Raw genomic sequence first — 17,305 nt, forward strand, 5'->3', positions numbered from 1 at the left:
ACCTTGACCTTTGACATAATGATACAGGTGATACATGCAAAATCATGATGAATACAAAAAAATCTGCACATTCTGTTTTATGGCTAAATGTGTCCTTTGACCTCTAAGTGTGACATAAACCTTTGAGATTAGGAGGGACACAGGTGTTACACACAAAATGCAGTTACTTCATGGTGGTCATTAGTGGTAAGGTATTTTAAAATAATGTGATTAATGCCATAGCAACAGTCCAGACATGCTGTTTTATGGTAAACTTTGACATTAAAACTTAAAATAAGACATTTACCTATGATAAAGGGAGACCAGAATTGTAAAATAAGTCTATGAAACTGAATTCATAAAGAAAAGCTCAACACAAGCCACTTACAGCATTATTTTCAGAGCCAATGTGCGACTCCAAGGCGGATATAAGGGCAGGTTTGATCTTGCCTTGTCTTGACCAGTGAGCGCATGCCTTCTGCAGGTATCGTCTTATGGATATCACAGAAAGCATTACATTGATTTATTGAATCGATTTCAAAGGATCAAGTTAACATAACTCTGCAACAAATAGTGTTACATACACAAAGATAACATTTTGCATTTCTGCATAGTACAATGCTTCGTTTTTAAACTGAGGGACTAGTTCCCTACACAAAGTGCAACTGTACCTTGGATGTTAATATTTAAATCCAAAATTTTCTTAAGTTCATGGGCACATAAATCTGCAAAGAACATGAAGACACTCATAAAAATACAGTCTTGCACTTCTCTTATATAGTATAAACAACATATATTTTAAGTTTTTGGGTTGATATACATAAAACTGAAAGACAAGTTAACAACAAGAAGTACAAACGCACATTGATGTAAGTATCTGAAATACATGAAAGTTAAGTCTTTCAATGTCATGTTGTTATACAACATATCAATGAAGTTGTGTGTTGTGACAAAGAAAACTGGGAGACGAATTAACAACACAAATATACAATGATGAAAGTAAACACAATTTACTTTAGTTCAAGAGCATAGAACTCTGCAAATTATAGGGAAACATCCATGAAAATTGTGTCTTTTACCTCCACAAAGTATAAACAACAGATCTCTAAAATGTTATGTTAATAACCAGAAAACGGAAGAAGACTAGCTAGCAAAACTATCAACAAATGTCCAGGATGACACCAACCAACAGATTGATTTCAGTTTTACCCCCCACAAATTTTGATTGGGGGAGAGGGGTACATTATTATATAATTTCCGTCCAACAAAAAAAAGGAAGAAATAATCTGCATATTGCTCGTATCGCCCTCAATCCACAGACATACTTACATTAATCTAGCATACATACCAACCGCGCTCTTTGAAAAGGGGTTTTATGCATGTGCGTAAAAAGTGTCGACCCAGATTAGCCTGTGTGGATAGCCTGTGCAGTCCACACAGGCTAATCAGGGACAACACTTTCTGCTTTCATGATAAATTTCTGTTAAAGAAAGTTTCTTCTTAGAGAAAAATCAAAATTGACGAAACCTTTTCACAAAGCACAGCCAATACTTCACTTATTTAACCACGCATCCATACAGTGATGGGCTAATGTATCCCAGATTGACAGAATGACGCCCACCATATCTCTATTCTTACACCCTTTAGCAGGGGATAAGTATGAGTTCTGGATATACTGGGCTGTATGCGTGTGCATAAAACAAATTTTTAAAGTAAAATTCATTTTAATTATTAAATACTTACCTACTATCTATTAGCTTATAGCTTTCCAAGGGGAATTAACTCATCCGGAATTTTAACTGGGAACCGGCCACCTCATTACCGTAATACAGGCCAGGTTAAACATTACTGCAACGCAACCTAGGCAAAAACCGGTAACCAATCCTCAATATTCTTTCAATACATATACAAAATATTAATCGAATAGCGGGGTGGGAGGTGGGACTTACCGATAGTAGGTAAGAATTTAATAATTAAAATGAATTTTACTTAAAAAATTTGTTTTAATGTCATAAATACGTTACCTACTATCTATTAGCTGATTTTGAAGCTGAGGTGGGAAGGCTCGTAAATATTTTCCCATCACAGTAGAACCCATAAAAAGGGTTACCAGCTTATGACAGCCAAAACCCAAAACAAGGTTTATCAGGTTATCTTTGTTAAAACGGTATTAATTTTGACTTATCAGACAGAGTAAATATGTCTATGTCAAAAAGAAGACACTTCCGTTATTGAAATTACAACAAGACCAAACACATACAAATGGTTTTGTTGGCACTTCAGAAAAAGAAGATAAAAAGATGAAAAAGGTGGTCGGATTCCTACAGAAAAAAACTTGGAGCATGTCAAGAAGTGGGGTGTGATTAATATACGCCCACGAAACAGACAAAGCTCTTACTTCATGTGGTCAGATCCTAAAAAGGAATGAATCCTTAGATAAGAGATAAGAGTAAACCTTCCTTGAAGAGGTCTAACCCTAGTTAATAGAAACCGCAGACACATCCCCCCCCTTTTTTTTGGGAAATGAAGAGTGTCTTTTGAGAACCTCGAATGTACTAACACTGCTGAGATAGAACTTCAAAGCCCTGATTGGCCATAGAAGTTTATCCTTATCTACATGTCTACCAGTTTAAGAAAACTTGGAGACTTGAAGATTTTGAGAAGTCATATAGAGTTGATATAAGCAAGGAATCCTGGCTGACACAATAAAGTGAAGACGACATTAGATCGAACTGAAATTGGTCGTATTCAACAGAAAAAGCATGAATTTCACTTCTCAGTATGGTAAAGACATAATTAGAAGGAAAAACCCGTCTTAAAAATTATATTGGAACTGTTAATAAGGCTGATGAAAAAAATTCATAGGAAGCTCATCAAGCAACCCAATAACACAAGCCAAAACCGCTTAAGAACGAACAACATAGTGTTAATGTTCCATAGCTTGGATCAGTTCCAAATTAGCACAGAGTTGTGATGACTAACACAAAACAAGGTATACGAAAGCGTAATCTCTATCCTTGATGGAAAGAAGAACACATTTCTTATCATCAAAGAAAAAGATGTATGCATCTAGCAGAGTGATTAAGGTAATAACTATGCTCTCAAATACCCAGTCAAAAAGAATTATCAGGGAACCTCATATACAGTTCTGATGGAATTATCATTTCAAAAGTAACAAGTATTGAAGTTCTAACAGAAATACGTTCTTCTGCAGAAACAACTAAAAAATGGCCAGACATGTAGTGGCACATGTTTAGATCTGTATACATATTTCTCTCTAAGATATAATATTTGACCTGTGCAGAAGTTCCTGAAATAAATTGTACAGGAGACTTAAAAGGTCGTAGAACCATAATCCCATGATTCACTAAGTAGATACCATAAAAATATGGCAAAAACTCACTAAGATATTCCAAAACTGGCAAAATAATAGAATAACCTAAGTATCCAGTTTATGTCAAGTGGACGAATGTATAACAATCGCACACGCTGTTGATCGATTTCTACGAACTGCATTCGCGTTGTAGCATTAACACTGCGATCTATGATCGCATTTCGCTCATTACTAGCGTTAGATGAGAAACAACTTTCCTCGAACCAGTTTAGCATCTACGTGTAAGCGATTTGGAAAAACACTGGCGCGCATGCGCAAATCAATTTTCATTTAACCGAAAGGAAAAAGAACTGCAGGCGTTGAGACGACCTGCTATCTTGAAAATAACGAATAAGTTCCTGGAATCCAAATACAATGAGTGATAATATGTTCACCTCTGTGTCTGGAAATAAACCACGACCGATGTGTGCTAGTTGAAATCATCACAAACGAGTCGTGAAAATGTTTATAAATGAAAAAGAGCTAAAAAGAATGCTCGTCTGTATCCAACAGGTTAAGGTGTGTTAAAATTTAACCTAAGGTTCTCGAATATAATTCTAGATCAAATAGAAATGTTCGAGCCCAATATAAGATTTCCAGCTCGCTTCAGCCGAACAAACTGCAAGACCAATAGTCTGCATGTAGTCGGCGGAGATAGAAGTAGAAATAACAGATAGATGTATTTCATATTCTTATAGTATAAGTAATTCATATCCAGCACCAATTTGGATTAGCTGGTAAGGAAATTCAACTATAAACCAAATCAGCGTAGATGATTTGGTAAATAACGGTCATCAGTAGAACATGAGTATTAAAAAAATACAAAATGTCATGGAAATTGTTCAATCCATAAAATATTGGATTCAATAGAATCATAGCAAGGGTTATACAACTAGAAAAGTAGAAGATAACCGTTGCTACAAAATATGACCGATGAAAACACAAGTTAATACCGGTGATTGGTAACTGTTAACCTAACCGGAACGGTCCTTAATATGACCGGTAACGTTATTGGTTTAATGCCAAAATATGATGGAATCCATATGGTCTGACATGAATTCCGAGTATTGCTCGACAAAGAAGAACGAGCCAAAACTCAATTCCGATGGCAATGATGACGAACCCCCTCGATGACGAAGAAGAGGAGGAAGAAAAGTCCACTGATGATGAACGACTACTTGTTTTGATCGGTGACTGGTGTCCGGAGATCGGTGCGCTGTGATCGGAACGAATCGGTCCTAATAAGACTGCGTCAGGATGAAAATAACTGGTGCAGAAGTCATCTAACTGATACTGTAAATAGGAAAACAATGTTAGATTATCAGTATGATAGGCACAAAGTGTCCAATGTAGTCGTGGTGGCAATATGACCTAATCCCGAAGCCTGAAATTTAAACGAACTAATGTTCGTATACAAATAAGGTTCGGTGACTGCAACATGTGTGGATGCCTAAGAAAACCAACACATGTGTAATGGTGATATGATATTCCGTAAAGGAATAATATAGAAAACGTCAATATGACCAGTAGGTTCGGAAATCCACACATGATGAATGGCGAATTCCAATATACCTGCGATGCCGAAATATTGTTTGGCTACGCTGGAAATAAAGTCTCCAAAATAGTGTCTACATGAGCGTTGACGTGAACGCTTACGAGAACTGCTCATTGAAAGCGAGGTATTTTCGATGTCTATCCTATCCGATGATGATGAACGACTTCTTCTTCTGGCCAGTGCTCGATGAAGAATAGCGTGTCCGTCTACTGTTGTTGTATCTGTGGACGAATAAGATGAATAAGAAGTCAGATGATGTTGACTTATTCTTACCTGCCTTATCTTATATACCTGACTGAGACATTGACCGACGTACTGTCATAGCTCCGTTGTCAACGTGTCGGGCAAAGACCGATGAATGGTGTGCGCCATAAGGTCTAGCAACGATCGACGGAGAGTGAAAAGCCGTAATCCACGTCTTGCCCGTTTCTTAGGTACCGGGAACCGGCGACTGAAATTTCCTCTCGATGACAAGATCAGTCCCCGGTAACTGGTGTTCAGTGAACGGAACCGATCATGAAATATGAAACGGTGATGTCACCGGAATGTTAGATACAGTATGTCTCATAAATTACATACCTGAATAGACATTAATCACCGTGCAGTTGTTGCTCCGTGGTCAATGTCCTCGGGCAAAAACTGACGTAAGAAGGTTCTTCTTAGGTACCGAGAACCCGTGACGGATATTCTTCTCCATGACAGGATCAGTCCCCGGTAACTGGTGTTCTGTAACGGACCATTCATAAAACAAATATGAAACGGTGACGTCACTAGTATTGAACCTCCGTTGTCAACGTTAGGTATACTATGCTACAATCATACATACCATAACAAACCTGAATGAGACATTGACCCACGTACCGTTGTTGCTCCGTGGTCAACGTCTACAGGCACAGACCGGTGAAGGCGAAAGCACCATGGTCTGAAGACGATCGACGATGCGATAGTTCTGTGTTCCACGTCTTGTACGTCTATGTTAATGGGAACCGTTTCCTCAACGTGTTACAGGAACATCTCTGAAACTGTGACGTCACTAGTATTGAACCTCCGTGGTCAACGTTAGGTATATATGTTATAATCATACATACCTCAACAAACCTGAATGAGACATTGACCGACGTACCGTTGTTGCTCCGTGGTCAACGTCTACGGGCACAGACCGATAAATGGCGAACGCCCCAATGGTCTGACGACGATCGACGGAGAGGTAGCTCCGTGTTCCACGTCTTGCTCGTCTCGCCTCAATTAACGGGAACAGTTACTTCAACGTGTAACAGGAACAGTACCCGGAAATTGTTTTCCGGTGAACGGACCGTCACTCAGTGAACAGTACTGTCACCGGCGATGACCCTCCGAGGTCACCGCCAACGGGCAGTTACCGACGTATGGCTTTTCTTCCCATCTTGGTGCCATGTAGATCTACTTTCTAAGCAATATTTACTAATAGATCTCATCCTGCCCGGGAAAGAATAGCGAAGGCTATATCATCAGATGTCCTCTCTGCAGACATCGTGTAGTTGAATATGAAAAATAAGACTAAAACATATTCAACAATTAACTGGTCCTAGACCAGATTGTCATATGGCACAATAATTATTAGCATATAATACAATTAACTAATATTATCTTAGTTACTATTGTAAAAGATAACATCAATTGTACGTATATTCAAAACAATTCAAAGACCATCATCCAGTGAAGTCACCGGACAATCAACGTCTGTTGTAGGTTCGTTGCGTTGTGGCTGATCGACGTCCGACGGCGACCAGCTGTGTCATAAGCCCACAATACGCACACCGCACATTTGTGAAGCAAGTGCAACCGGTACATGCAAGGCAAGTGTTGTGGAAATTCCACCTTGTCTTGACATGACCACATGAACCTATATTTTGTAAGTTCATTTCTGAAACAAAAGAAACAGAAAGAACCTACAAAAGACAAAAACAATGGTTAAAATATTAAATAAAAGTTAAACCACAATATGTAAACAAACAAACGCTGTACAATTGGCCTCAATTATCTTTTGATGAAAAAGGCACGAAATCCTAGTGGATTACCTTCTCAATTATTTATTGAAGAGGAAAAACGAAAAACTCGTGCTCAAGTGCATGAGTACGTACAAAAACCCGGCAAGGCTGAAACAATAAAGTTTCAACAATTTGAACATGAAATAAGTCATCCATGATCTGCGACGTCATCGGGTTTTATCATCTCTTGTATCTGCGACCATCATTAAGTCGATTATATGAAAGACAAGAGCAAAACATATTCAATAATAAAATGGTCACAGACCAGATTATCATGCGGCACATAAAATCATTATTTGTCCATAATGAAAATAATTAACATTCTCTAAGTTATTATTGTAAAAGAGAAAGTCAATGGTACGTATAATACCACTGCCGTAGATCATAAATTAAACAAAAGTTTAATTCAAAACAGATGAAAATAAAATGATCATCAATTAATATTGTCATATGAAATGTAAAATCATTTTTGCACACAATGGCAAATGATAAACAATCTGTCAAAGAATTAGAAGAGCACGCTTTGCACGATCTCGTAACACATTAGAAGAATATTTACACTGTACAAATTTCCTCAACTGCGTATTGACGAAGATCACGATATACACGTGCTCATGTACATGAGAATGTACCTAAAACGCAGCAAAGCTGAAAACAAGTTTCACGCATTAGAAAAACGTTTTGCACGTGCTCTTTCGCGCCTAAAACACCCAGCATGGTAGAAATAAACGATTGTTCAACAAAAGCAAGCATGGCTTACCTTTACAACTGAAACAAAAGTCCATAAAATCCACATAAAATATTCCGAATAAGAAGTACAAAGATAAATAACACAATTTATCTATGAAAAACCCCAATCAACCAAGTGAAATAAATCGAAAAACAATTTTCAATTCAGAGCTGTAAAAGACACGTCTACACCTGGTCGATCCGGAAAGAATATTGAGGATTGGTTACCGGTTTTTGCCTAGGTTGCGTTGCAGTAATGTTTAACCTGGCCTGTATTACGGTAATGAGGTGGCCGGTTCCCAGTTAAAATTCCGGATGAGTTAATTCCCCTTGGAAAGCTATAGCTAATAGATAGTAGGTAACGTATTTATGACATTAAAAGCCATCCCAGATTAGCCTTGCAATCTGCACAAGGTTGTCAGGGAGCCTTGCAATCTGCACAAGGTTGTCAGAGAGCCTTGCAATCTGCACAAGGTTATCAGGGACAACACGTCCTGCATTCATGAAATGTGCGTTTAAAGGAAGTCCCTTAAGATTATCTAGTAAAGGCGGAAAGTGTTGTCCCAGATTAGCCTGTGAAGACTGCACAGGTTAGTCTCGAGCAACACTTATCGCACCTTCATTTTGCCAATTTTTCAGAAATGAGCTCAATTTAAAAACAAAGCCTTCATCAGAGCATCATACTCCATGTGCTGTGTCTCTACCTCTGATCCACACTGTGGGGCCGGGCTATCACACCCAGCAGGTCCCAGGCCAGCTGGTGACAAGGGGAGTTGGACCTGTAACCATGGCAACCAAGAACATGTTGTGAACAAACTATTATAGCAACCCTTTTGTAAGCAAGGCGAGGTTTATTTTAAATATGACTGTCTTTGATTGTTAAACAGTTAATTAGTCATTACTTAGTTAACTTAGTTAACTTGGTTAACACTTAATTAGTCATGTCCCAAGAACCAAGTGTAGCGTTACCTGATGATGAGCACCACATTGTTGAGTATGAGGTCCTCCAAAGTTTCCATACACTTGTCTGAGAGTGTCTGCTCCCGGTCTATCACCAGGGGCAATGCTCCCTCCAGCCAGGTCCTAACAAGAAATGGGAATTCATTCTTGTACTGTGATGTAGATTTACATTTACTGTTAAAATTTAGTCTTGGTAAAAAAAAAAAAAAAAGTAATACAGGCCTGCAAGCTGCACTGGACAATTTTCAACCAGGCTTGAAGAGATTCTGGGGTTTAAAATGGCCGATTTGTAACATTTTCTTATTCTCAATCAAAAGCTATTAGAAATAATATTTTTTCATAGGTGGACTTGTATTAAGTTCTTGGTCTCAAGTAATAATTATAGGAAGCAATATTTTTTTAAAGGTGCTCTTGTAACAATGCCTTGGTCCCAAGTAATAATTATAAGAAGTATTAATATAAGATTTTAGGCTTCTAATTTCAGAGACCAATGGATTGTTGTGATGGAATTCCTTACTGCTGTAAAACCGGGTGGGTGGGGTATTCCACAAGGAGGTCAGTCAGACACTGGAGGGCTTGTTTCCGTGCAGACAGTCCTGGGTCTCGACAGTGATCCCTCAACACCTTCAGGTTCTAGAACAAAACAACACTTTTCATGTCTCATACACTTAGTGCAAAAATACTAAGAAAATGATTCATAAAGTTATAACATTAAACAAATAAAATACGACACAACATTATTAAATACATACTGTGTAACTTGCATATGCAAGAAAATTGATATATCTGACACTGTGTGTTCAGTTTTGCACTTAAGCAAGTATTCCAAGACAGTGCAGTGGCTATGGAAATCCAGGTCTGCCAATCAAATCTTATTTCCTATGCACTGGTAACAATGGTCTGTTTTGTTCATCAATATGAGTTTTGTCAAATGCACATATTATTCACATTTAAATGTCCCCCAGAGATATATGATGCTGATTCAACACATTCAATTGCCAACCAACATTTAAACAGAACGTCATAATTATCAGTTATCTAAGAAGGCAGAAGGGACAATAAATTGCAGGGAAGACCGTTAGGCATTTTGTTTGTCCTTTAAAATGGGGGAATATGGAAAAGACGTACTGTATGTATGACAAATGCATGGGTACCTGTTCGTTACAGTTTGGCATTTCAAATCTGATGGCTGCCTCGATGGCTTGCAGGGCAGCTTTGCGTACATTGACCTTCTCGTCTCGCGCACGCCTTCTCAGCATAGAGAACACCCCTTCACTGTCAGACAGGTCTGCAGGAATAACAAACATGGCTGTCTGATGAAGACAGGTTCAGAAGATGCAACCATTGAACAAACAAATCTCCATCCTCTATTTCACAATGCCTAATTATTAATGCAAATCTTTTTTCGACCCTTTTTTCAAACACTTTAATTTTCATTATAATATTTGACTATTGTAACGATATAGGATTGGATTGTTTCATCCGCATGGTTCTTTGCATTTAAGCTGCAACAAACAATAACATGACTTCAAAACTAAGCAATTTTGCATGATTACTTGAATCACAGGTGCCATTTTTTACAACATCCACCCACTGTATTCAATTTTAATTTACATGAGCACAGCTGTTATCTAAATACATTTTGATAAACCTATCTACCAATCACCGCTCATGCATGATGGCATAAGATCAGTCTGATCAAAAGCAACCCCATCTACTAATGAGGCCACAAGACCTTGCATGACTTAATAGCAGTCAGGGTAGCTCCAGAACAGTCTGCCCAAATGCGCAGGCTGATCTCGGGCGCGCTGGCAGCATATGGCATAGGACCCTTATTCACATGATGGGGCTCATAACTTTACAAAGAAATGACTCAAACTGTCTACAGCATGTTCAGCCCAATTTAAGCCTGATATCCTACTGGGGTCGAATCCCGGGGTCAGGTGCACTCTGTTCATGGGAGTGATCTGCTCCTGCTCGTGGACCTCTGACCCCTCTGGCAGTCTGCTGGCGCCCTCTATAGTCTGTTGAGCGATAGTCTCCTCTGACCCACGCGTGCAGTCATGGGCTGCAGAGTCTACTGGAACTAGCAGCCAATAACAACAAATATTAGATCCATGTTCAGGGGTTTTTCAGCACTGTCTGCGCCTCCGGAAAACGGAGGCACTCCCAAAGCAAACGGACCCGATCCCAAACCAAAATTATAAAAAAAAATCCCAATTTTTTTTCTTTTAAGAATGAAGTGTCTTTTAACTTGTGTGACTAACCAGTGTTTGTTTTGGTAAAAAATATCTGCTATAAGGTTTTGACTGTTCAGTTCTTATCTCAGAGTGTAACTGTAACTGAACAAGAGGGCCATGATGGCCCTGTATGGCTCCACTGTTTTTTATGCGAAAAAAGCGTGCAATGTGCATGGGTTGAAATGTACTCAAGCATGTGACTTTTTCTTTCTATCCCTCGTCCCACTGGGCGCTTAAAGTTGGAAGGGTGAGCATTTTAATATATAAATTTGGCCCCAGGGGCATAATTTGAACAAACTTGGTAGAGAACTATAAGATGTCACTACATACCAAATTTGGTAGCCCTTCTATAATTATGAATAAGAAGATTTTTAAAGTTTGCACAAAATAGGCCTTATTTAAGCATATGTTCATCTTTGTGATCCCTGGGACAGAGTCAAATTTGACCCCAGGGGCAAAATTTGAAAAAACTTGGTAGAGAACTTTAAGATTTTAATACATACCAAATTTAGTAGAAATAGGCCCAATGGTTATGGACAGAAGATTTTTAAAGTTTGAACAAAATAGGCCCAATATAAGTATAGGTTCATTTTTGTGACCCCTGGGGAACGGTCAAATTTGATCCCAGGGGCTTAATTTGAACAAACTTGGTAGAGGACTATTAGATGTCACTACATACCAAATTTGGTAGCCCTATGCCATACGGTTATGGACAAGTAGATTTTTAAAGTTTGCACAAAATAGGGCTTATTTAAGCGTATGTTCATTTTTGTAACCCCCAGGGCAGGGTCAAATTTGACCCAAGGGGCATAGTTTGAACCATCTAAGTACAGAACTATTAGATGTCCCTACATACCAAATTTGGTAGCCCTAGGCCCTACGGTTATGGACAAGAAGCTTTTTAAAGTTTGCACAAAATAGGCTTTATATAAGCATATGTTCATTTTGGTTAACCCTGGGGCAGGGTCAAATTTGACCCCAGGGGCATAATTTGAACGAATTTGGTAGAGGACTATAAGATGTCTCTACATACCAAATTTGATAGCCCTAGGCCCAATGGTTATGAAGGAGAAGATTTTGAAAGTTTTCACAAAATAGGCCTTATATAAGCAAATTTTCAATTTTATGACCCCCAGGGCAGGGTCAAATTTGACCCCAGGGGCATAATTTGAAAAAATTTGAAAGAGGTTCACCCCAGGAACATTTGTGAGAAGTTTTATCAGAATTGGACTTGTAGTTAAGGAGAAGATGTTTAAAGAAAAAATGGCATTTTTCAGGTTATGAGACTTATTAAAGGAGTTCTGAAGAGAAACAACAGAAGTAATGAGCCATTCCTCACCCCTTATAGATGCTCCTGGTGTTCTGATTAGACGCTGAGGTGCATTGGGGTGTCGAGGGGCAAACTGGGGCGTCATGATATCCTTCACAGTTCTTACCACCCTCTCATCGGCAGATGACAGGCACTGGCCAAAACAGGTGATTGCACGCGCCCGAACACTATAAGACATACATAAATATACTGTGAAACCAGTATTATTTTCCCCACATTAGTTTTTGCAAATTTCGTCATAAAGTTAACTGACAAATTTTATAACGCATTTAATAAATATGTTAAATGTTGAAACAAAATTATGACTAAATTACCGTAGACATTGAAGAAAAAAATATCCAAATTACTCAACGCATACATCCTTCATCTACTAATATTTAGCAATCATTATTACTCCAGACAAAAACAAGAGCTTGTCACAGTAGTGCCAAATCCCCGCCGAAATGTGTTTACTTGTATGACATTTGTTTTAGAGAGTAGAATAATATTTGTAAAAACAAATAAAGGGAGATTATTCATTATGCTCCAGACAAAAATTTACTTTGAAATTAAAAAAAGGGATATAATTCAAACACTAAGGTAGATAGAGTTATGGTTCTTAGTCACTGCATTTCTCCTACTTGCCATCTGTTAAAGTTTCAAGTAAATCCCTTCAGTAGATTTAGAGTTATGCTCCGGACAAAAAATTACTTAAAAATTAAATTATTAAAAAGGGGAGATAATTCAAAAACTACGGTAGATAGAGTTATGGTTTTTGTTCACTGCACTTCTCCTAGTTGTCTTATGTTTATATTTCAAGTTTGAAGTAAATCCCTTTAGTAGATTTAGAGTTATGCTCCGGACAAAATTTACTTTCAAGCTATATAAAAGGGGAGATTATTCAAAAACTAAGGTAGATAGAGTTGTGGTTCTTGGTCACTTCACTTCTCCTAGTTGCCATCTGTTTATATTTCAAGTTTCAAGGAAATCCCTTTAGTATATTTAGAATTATGCTCCGGACAAAAATTTACTTTAAAGTTATATAAAAGGGGAGATAATTCAAAAACTAAGGTAGATAAGAGTTATGGTTCTTGGTCACTGCACTTCTCCAAGTTGCCATCTGTTTATATTTCAAGTTTCAAGTTAATCCATTGAATAGATTTTGAGTTATGCTTCGGACAAAGTTTCAGCCAGACGGACAGGACCAATTACTATATCTCCTCCGATTTTTTTTTCGGCGGGGATAACAAGAGGCCCATGAGGGCTTGAATCGCTCTACTGCTATAAACACTGTGCAAGTTTGGAAAGAATAAGATGGAAACTGTGTACTTAATCGCGCAAACAAGGAGAATTTTCTCAAATTCAAGGGGAGATTATTGTGTACTTATTTCTCCGATACTGCTTATATTCAATAGGGTTCAAGTCCTTATTGATATAAAGATACTGTGCAAATTTGGAAATAATTGGATGAAAACTGTGAAATTAATTGCGTAAACAAGTGGGATTTCAAAATTTTCTCATATTCAAGGGGAAGTCATTCTGGACTATTGCTTCGATATTGCTCTTTTTAAAAAAGGGTTTGAGTCCTCATTGATACAAAGACACTGTGAAAGTTTGCCAAGAATTGGATAAAAATTATGGACTTTATCTCATAAAAAAACTGAATTGTCATTTTTTTCTCAAATTCAAGGGGAGATAATTCTGGACTTATAACTCCGATATTGCTCATTTTCAATAGGGTTTGACTCATCATTCAGATAAAGACACTGTGCAAGTTGGGAAATGATTGGATGAAAACTGTGGACTTTATTACGTAAACAAGCCTTAATTCACAACTTTCTCAAATTCAAGGGGAGATAATTCTGGACTTTTTACACTGATGTAACCCATTTTCAATAGGGTTCGAGTCCTCATTTAAATAAAGACACTGAACAAGTTTGAAAAGAATTGGATGAAAACTGTGGACTTTATCGCGTAAACAAGAAAAATTCTAACGCACGCATGCACGGACGGACGACCGAAACCACGCCATGACATAAGCTCTTCAGGCCTTCGGCCAGTAGAGCTAACAAACAGTTTTACAGTTTATTGTTTACAAAGTGTGAATTAAAAGGAACCTCATAAAAAGAAAGAATAAATTTAATTTGCATATATTTAAGATACACTGAAGTCATAAAATTTACTTACCAGTGAAAGCATTTTCCTTTTATAACATGGTGTTCGACATTGAAAAAAATTTACTAACAAGAGCACCGCATAACGGGTCCCACGCTCGGCTGCAGGTGCAGTTGTGAATTAATGAAAGCTTGACAGAATTTTGTCACAGTGACCTTGACCTTTGACCTAGTGACCCAAAATTGGGTGTGGCATGTAGAACTCATCAAGGTACAGCTACATATGAAGTTTCAAAGTTGTAGGTTGAAGCACTTTGATTTTAGAGCCAATGTTCAAAACCTTGACAAAATGTTAAGGTTTAAGCACGATGCGGACGGCGTACACGACGACAGACACGACACGACGAGCTGGCTATGACAATACTTCGGGTTTTCTCCGAAAACAGCCGAGCTAAAAATCATGCAGTTTTTTTTGTTCAGTAATCACAGATTTTTTTTTACCAAAGTACAAAAAACAATGAAATTTTTTAACCTAATGTCAATGTTATGACAAACCTATCTCAAAGATGCGAAGCTCTCAGTCTGATTTTATATTTAATTAGCTGATATAAAAGTCCACTTTTCACCCATGCAGTGATATATATAGAAAGCAGCTTACGTGGGTGCCTTATCTGAACAACGCTCCAGAAGAATGCCCAACAGGGACTTGTGGGTAATGTAAGTCTGCAGCTCCTGCGGAACGTCTGGACTGGCCCCTCGCTCAGGGCTTGACAGCAGGGTGGACACGATCTCCAGGGCAAACCCACGGTTATTGATCTATGGGGATATTGTAAATGAATATTCTTTATATATTTTGATAGATATGACATGTCTACTAGAGCAGTCATCCATAAAATATGTTATAATGCTAACAATAATTTTCCTTTTGTAAATGCAAAACTGGTTTAATGTTTCATATGGTTAAAAAAAAAAATTTTTTTTAATAAGAACATTGTTACCAGAAATGTTACAGAATAACATGTATTAATATGAATTGGATGAATGAACTGGACCCAAGTTATTTTAAAACAATAAATACATAAAGATCTGCGCTTGATATTTGCCTTGATAAATATGAGCCAAGCTCTGAAAGAAAGGGGTTTAATGCATGTACACTAAGTGCCGTTACTGTGCATGTACACTAAGTGCCGTTACTGTGCATGTACACTAAGTGCCGTTACTGTGCATGTACACTAAGTGCTGTTACTGTGCATGTACACTAAGTGCCGTTACTGTGCATGTACACTAAGTGCCATTACTGTGCATGTACACTAAGTGCCGTTACTGTGCATGTACACTAAGTGCCGTTACTGTGCATGTACACTAAGTGCCGTTACTGTGCATGTACACTAAGTGCCGTTACTGTGCATGTACACTAAGTGCCGTTACTGTGCATGTACACTAAGTGCCGTTACTGTGCATGTACACTAAGTGCCGTTACTGTGCATGTACACTAAGTGCCGTTACTGTGCATGTACACTAAGTGCCATTACTGTGCATGTACACTAAGTGCCGTTACTGTGCATGTACACTAAGTGCCGTTACTGTGCATGTACACTAAGTGCCGTTACTGTGCATGTACACTAAGTGCCGTTACTGTGCATGTACACTAAGTGCCGTTACTGTGCATGTACACTAAGTACCGTTACTGTGCATGTACACTAAGTGCCGTTACTGTGCATGTACACTAAGTGCCGTTACTGTGCATGTACACTAAGTGCCGTTACTGTGCATGTACACTAAGTGCCGTTACTGTGCATGTACACTAAGTACCGTTACTGTGCATGTACACTAAGTGCTGTTACTGTGCATGTACACTAAGTGCCATTACTGTGCATGTACACTAAGTGCCGTTACTGTGCATGTACACTAAGTGCCGTTACTGTGCATGTACACTAAGTGCCGTTACTGTGCATGTACACTAAGGCTAATCAGGGACGACACTTTCCACTTGTATGATATTTTTCTTTCACAGTCTTTTCTTAGCAAAAATTCAGTCTAGGAGGAACAAGAGCTGTCAGAGGACAGCGCGCTCGACTATTCGAGTGCTTGACAGTATAATGTAAGCCATCATGGAGAGGGTGGTATAATGTGGGTGTGTCGTCATTTAATAGATGATCTTTCAAAAAATAGAAAAAAAAAGATTTTTTTTTTTTTTTTTTGGGGGGGGAGGGGGGGGATTCTGGGGGGGGGGGGGGGGGGGAATTCTGGGGGGGGGGATGGTTTGGGTGGAGTCCATTCTGGTATGTCAGGTAAGTGTTGTTTTGTCAAAGTATGAATCAAATGTGATCATAAATAAATAAGTTATAGCAATTTACGCAAAATTTATTAATTTGACCTAAGAGTCAAGGTAATTCAAAGGTCAAGGTCAAATTCAACTTGCCAGGTACAGTAACATCATGAGAGCAAGAAAGTATTTGAAGTTTGAAAGCAATAGCCTTGATACTTGAGAAGTAAATTGGATCTAAACACAAAATTTAACAAAATATTCAAAGACAAAAAAGGGCCATAATTCCGTTAAAAAGCCAACCAGAGTTATGCAACTTGCCCTGTACAGTCCCCTTACGATAGTTAGCAAGTTTCCCAAGTCTAAAAAGCAAAAGCTATGATACTTTAGGAGTAAAATGGACCAAAACACAAAACTTAACCAAATGTTCAATTATCTAAGTATAAAAGGGGCCATAATTCTGTCAAAATGCTTGATACAGTTGTCTGCTCTTGTTTATAGATTGGGGTCATGTTGGTAAAGAAGTATGCAAAATATGAAAGCAATATGTCAAAGGACATAGGACAAAGGACATAGGAAATATTTGAGGTGGTACGCAAACTTTAACATAGATTTATCAATAATATGCATATTCTAAGTGAAAAAAGGGCCATAATTCTTACAAAATGCTTGATACAGTTATCTGCTCTTGTTTATAGGTTGGGGGTGATGTTGGTAAACAAGTATGCAAAATATGAAAGCAATATGTCAAGG

The 17,305-nt window shown here is 38.1% G+C and overlaps 1 protein-coding gene across 5 annotated transcripts in view; it reads right to left on the bottom strand.

Moving 5' to 3' along the window:
* The window catches only part of LOC127831960 (condensin-2 complex subunit D3-like), a 136,374-nt gene that overhangs the window by 92,504 nt on the left and 26,565 nt on the right, over positions 1–17,305 (bottom strand). For 4 of the 5 annotated variants that reach the window (XR_008026586.1, XM_052357058.1, XM_052357086.1 and 1 more), the window contains 8 exons: positions 14,945–15,102; positions 12,203–12,360; positions 10,545–10,709; positions 9,778–9,911; positions 9,141–9,256; positions 8,633–8,746; positions 8,368–8,442; positions 368–470 (listed from right to left, as the gene is read on the bottom strand). Coding sequence is in view for 4 of the 5 variants with exons in the window: in XM_052357058.1 (XP_052213018.1) it covers positions 368–470; positions 8,368–8,442; positions 8,633–8,746; positions 9,141–9,256; positions 9,778–9,911; positions 10,545–10,709; positions 12,203–12,360; positions 14,945–15,102 (1,023 nt within the window). In the remaining variant the exon portion in view is untranslated. The remainder of the gene's footprint in view (positions 1–367; positions 471–8,367; positions 8,443–8,632; positions 8,747–9,140; positions 9,257–9,777; positions 9,912–10,544; positions 10,710–12,202; positions 12,361–14,944; positions 15,103–17,305) is intronic. The other variant, XM_052357067.1, reaches the window with a different exon arrangement.

This window comes from Dreissena polymorpha, chromosome 1 (assembly GCF_020536995.1).
Source record: "Dreissena polymorpha isolate Duluth1 chromosome 1, UMN_Dpol_1.0, whole genome shotgun sequence".
In the NCBI taxonomy this organism is placed as follows: Eukaryota; Metazoa; Mollusca; class Bivalvia; order Myida; family Dreissenidae; genus Dreissena; species Dreissena polymorpha.